The sequence below is a fragment of the Ipomoea nil genome, unplaced genomic scaffold (genome assembly GCF_001879475.1).
Source record: "Ipomoea nil cultivar Tokyo-kokei standard unplaced genomic scaffold, Asagao_1.1 scaffold1096, whole genome shotgun sequence".
In the NCBI taxonomy this organism is placed as follows: Eukaryota; Viridiplantae; Streptophyta; class Magnoliopsida; order Solanales; family Convolvulaceae; genus Ipomoea; species Ipomoea nil.
The window spans coordinates 1014291-1018462 of record NW_017617524.1 but is presented as its reverse complement, the minus strand read 5'-3'; the positions used below and the strand labels follow the sequence as shown (position 1 = coordinate 1018462).

General features: G+C 39.9%; 1 protein-coding gene across 1 annotated transcript; it reads right to left on the bottom strand.

Annotated features, from left to right (window-relative positions):
• Nucleotides 1-383: 383 nt before the first annotated feature.
• Nucleotides 384-3829, bottom strand: LOC109183039. The gene is made up of 6 exons (XM_019333255.1): nt 3123-3829; nt 2457-2795; nt 2186-2351; nt 1342-1561; nt 884-1187; nt 384-447 (listed from the first exon to the last, which is right to left on the bottom strand). The coding sequence occupies exons 1-6, from the start codon at nt 3827-3829 to the stop codon at nt 384-386; spliced, it is 1800 nt and encodes a 599-aa protein (XP_019188800.1).
• Nucleotides 3830-4172: the final 343 nt, after the last annotated feature.

The window sequence follows — 4172 nt, the reverse complement described above, 5'->3', positions numbered from 1 at the left end:
TTTGGTTCAAAAGGTGGTTGTTGCTGTTGATTTTCCATCTCAGGAATATAAGGTAGATCGATGCATATCATTGGTTCTGAGGTAGGTTGAACATTCGTGTTAGTGCCTTGTGTTTCTGCAACAGGTTGTGCTCCAAATTCGGAATTTGTAGACTTCGATTGAAATCTTGTGTAAGATGGTAAATGATCCTCAAGATCTGAGTCTTCGTCATCGATGTTTACATTCTCTTGAGGAGATGAACTTTGACCAGATGTCTTATTTATCTCTATAGGAAATTTCTCAGATTTTTCATCAAATTTGACATGTATTGATTCTTCAATGACCATTGTTCTTTTATTGAGAACCCTGTATGCTTTGCTAACCGAGGAGTATCCCATAAATAGTCATTCATCAGCTCTTTCGTCAAAAGCTTTTAGATGAGTCTTCCCGTTGTTGTGAATAAAACACCTGCAACCAAAGATGTGAAAATAACTAATGACAGGTTTCTTACCTTTCCATAATTCATATGGAGTGAGGTTGTGAGCTTTGTTGATCAGGGATTGATTTTGTGTGTAACAAGCTGTATTTATGGCCTCGGCCCAAAAACGCTTAGGCAAACCCGAATGTGCAATCATTGTTCGTGCTGCTTCTTTCAAGGTTCTGTTTCTTCTTTCGGCAACACCATTTTTCTATGGGGTTCTTGCTGCCAAAAGTTGATGAAATATGCCATTTTGTCCGCAGAAATCCTTGATGACTTTGTTCACGAATTCAGTTCCCTGATCTGATCTGATCTGATCTGATCCTTATAATGCTTACTTCCTTCTCTGTTTGAAGCTGTGTTAAGAGATTGGGTAAAACAATTTATGTTTCGTTTTTCTTCTTCAGGAATAAAGCCCATGTATACTTCGTGTGATCATCCACCACGACTAGCGTGTACTTTCGTCCACTGAGGCTTGCGGGGTCAACTGGTCCGAATAAATCCATGTGTAGCAAACTCAATGGTCGAGAGTTTATATCTGATTCTTTGGACTTGAAAGATGATTTCATTTGTTTTCCCTTTTGACATGCTTCACAAATTTTTTCTTTGATGTACGTTGCTTCTGGTAGACCTTCTACAAGATTTTTCTTTGCAAGCTTGTTGATGGTCTTAATGTTCAGATGACTTAGTTTGTTGTGCCATTCCCAACATAGATCTGCATTGCTTTTAGCTACAAGAGAAACATTAGTATTAAAGGAATTCCAAGTAATAACATACGTATTTTTCTTTCGTCGCGGAGAGAACAATTTCGCCATCTTTCGTGCTGACGATATTGCATTTTTCTTGGAAGAATTCGACGTTGTATCCTTTATCACAAAATTGACTTGTGCTCAGCAAGTTGAATTTCAATCCTTCTACGTATGAAACATTTTGAATTGTTATGCCATTTCTAATGACATCTCCTGTTCCACACGCCTTTCCACTTGTTTCTCCTCCAAATATCACTTTTGGGCCATCAATTTCCTTAAAGTTGCTCAAAATTGTTTTGTCACCAGTCATATGTCTTGAGCATCCACTATCCACATACCATATGACATGTTTTTCCTGCAAGAAGGATTATGCATTTTTAGGTACCCCTTGGGTTGCGGGTCCTTCGGGGTTAGAGGTCAACTTTGGAATCCAAGCAAACCTAGAGTAACCTCTACTCATTCTCGGTCCCTTGTATCCGTTAAAGACACGATAATCATAAAAGATTTTTGTAAAGGTTTTGTTTTTATATCGTTCTTGAAAATAATCTGCAGGTGGATTATGAAACTGCTTGAAATAATTGGTTTGCTTATGCAAGTGTATTTTGTCAAATTGCGCTTTCGATAGGGGTTCAGGATAATCAAACCAATCTTCCTCGGTTGGTCCACTCCATCCATTGCCTGTCCTCGGTCTTCTGAATGACCTCTCGGCATGTCTGAAATATGCATTTCCTTGTGAGGGATTTTTTCGTGCATGATTTTGCCTCTGATTAACATTCGTTTTTGAACTTGATTGATTATTCCTTGTAGGTTGACCTTTCTTTTGAACTTGATTAAATCTATTTCTGATTGGTCCATTCCTTTTGGCATTCTTGTGCCTAGGATTGCCTTTCAAGGGATTTTCATTTCTCGGTTCCACAATTCGTTGTACAGCCGTTCCCTTAGGTTGGCTTGTCGATTGTGGTGTTTCCCCATTGTTAACCTTGGTCATTGGCTCAGACATTTGAGTGGGACCTTGAACAAAAATAGATGTAAAGCTTTCACGGGTGTAAACATTTGTGGGTTGGTTTAAGGTGGCATGTGAAGAGGAGCCGAGGTCATAACTAATTCCGGTTCTTTCCCCAGGCGGCTTTGACCCATTTACCATTCTGTCCATTAGATTGGATGAATTATTTAATGAATCAAGAACCTCACGCAAATGTTGCTCCCACTTCTCTCTTTCTGTACACTGCTCTTTGAGAAATAGAACTTACTTTTCGAGTTGATCCTTTACAATGGCTAGCTTTATGTTCTCTATTCGAACTCGCCTTAGCTCATTGTGGCTGATCAATAATCGAGAGTTCTCCTCCTTCAATTTAGAGTATGTGCTATTTATGATAGCAAATCTCCTCATCACATCATTAACAGATTCATTGGAGTTTTGATCATGTGATGAGTTTGTTTCTAACGAAAGAAAAGAGGATGATTGAGAGTCTACCTCTTCATCTTGTGTCATAAGACACATTTCGCTTGATTCGTCTTCCTTGCTGAACAAGCATAGAAGTCCCTTCTCTCCATTAGCACTGTCATCATCCGAGCTTGAGCTTGAGGAACTGCTTTCGGATTCATTATTCTCGGTTGTTTCATTTACAACCATTGCTTTTCTCCTTCTTTCGTTTCTGTGGTTTGACGATTCTGGTTTGTCATTCCTTTCGCTGGTTTCTTTCGTCGTGCCTGAGTCCTAATGTTTGCTGACCATTGGGTGTGGGCAATTTGCCTTGAAATGTCTAGGCTTTCGACAATTGAAGCACAACATTTGTGAATCCACATTTTCTTGTCTTAGTGGAAGCAGAGATCTTTCATGTTGCCTTCGGCTTGATGATCTTTAAAAGTCTTGAAAGTTGTTTTTTCGCATGAATCTTTTCATTTTCCTAACAAACATGGCATATTGTTCGTCAGATAAAAAATTTGCAGAGTTAGAAGTTGACCTATTTGATGTCGAGGGTTGTTGGTTGGCCACCAAAGCCGCGTTTCTGATCTCGGGTTCTTCTGATTCTTTCGGTTCGTGCTCGAACTCATAGGCTTTCAGATCACTGAATATTTTTCTTGTGCTTGTGGTTTTCATGTCGCGATGATCCCTCATTGCAGTGACTTTCATGTCCCATGATTTCGGGAGACCTCGAAGAATCTTCAAATTCTTTTCCTTTTCAGTGAGCTCTTTTCCAAGATCTGACAGGTCACCCAGAAGCTTTGTGAATCTTAGCTCCATGTCGGTGATAGCTTCGTTAGGCATCATTTTGAAGTCTTCAAACTTCTTCATGGAAACAGTGAGTTTGTTGTCCTTTTCTTGCTCATCTCCTTCTCCCAAGTTCATAAGAACGTTCCATATCTCCATGGCTGTTTTACATTTGTGAACTCTTGGGAAGAGAGAGTCGTCCAGTGATTTGTAAAGAATGTCTCGTGCCACATTATCCAGGTTAGCTCTTGTTTTCTCATCCGAGTTGAGCTGAGACTTTGGTTTCGGTATCATCGGTTCTGCATCAGCTCCCTGTGCAGCAGCATTGGTGTTCACCATCATCACTGTGATGGGTCCTGTGCATACAACTTCCCACATTTCATCATGGATCGCCGAGAGATGTGCCTGCATCCTTACTTTCCAATCATCAAATTTTGATAGATTAAAGGCACGAGGCCTAAATCGGTTATTACCATGATCCTTTTCTATTTTTCTTTTAGAAAATGAGTGCAAAGGATGAGAAAAAAAAAAACAGATTTTAAATTTTTAATGAAAAGGGATCTACCAGGCAGTAAAGGCAAAGCCTTTACCGTTCAAGGTAACTGCTCTGATACCACTTGTTGGTCCCGGTAGGGTCGAAAGGAGAGTCTAGAGGGGGGGGGGGGGGTGAATAGACTCAATTCGTTTTCTCGCAAAATAGCTCCTTTCGGGGTTATTACGCAGCGGATATGTAATATAAGTTTTAGGTTTCTTT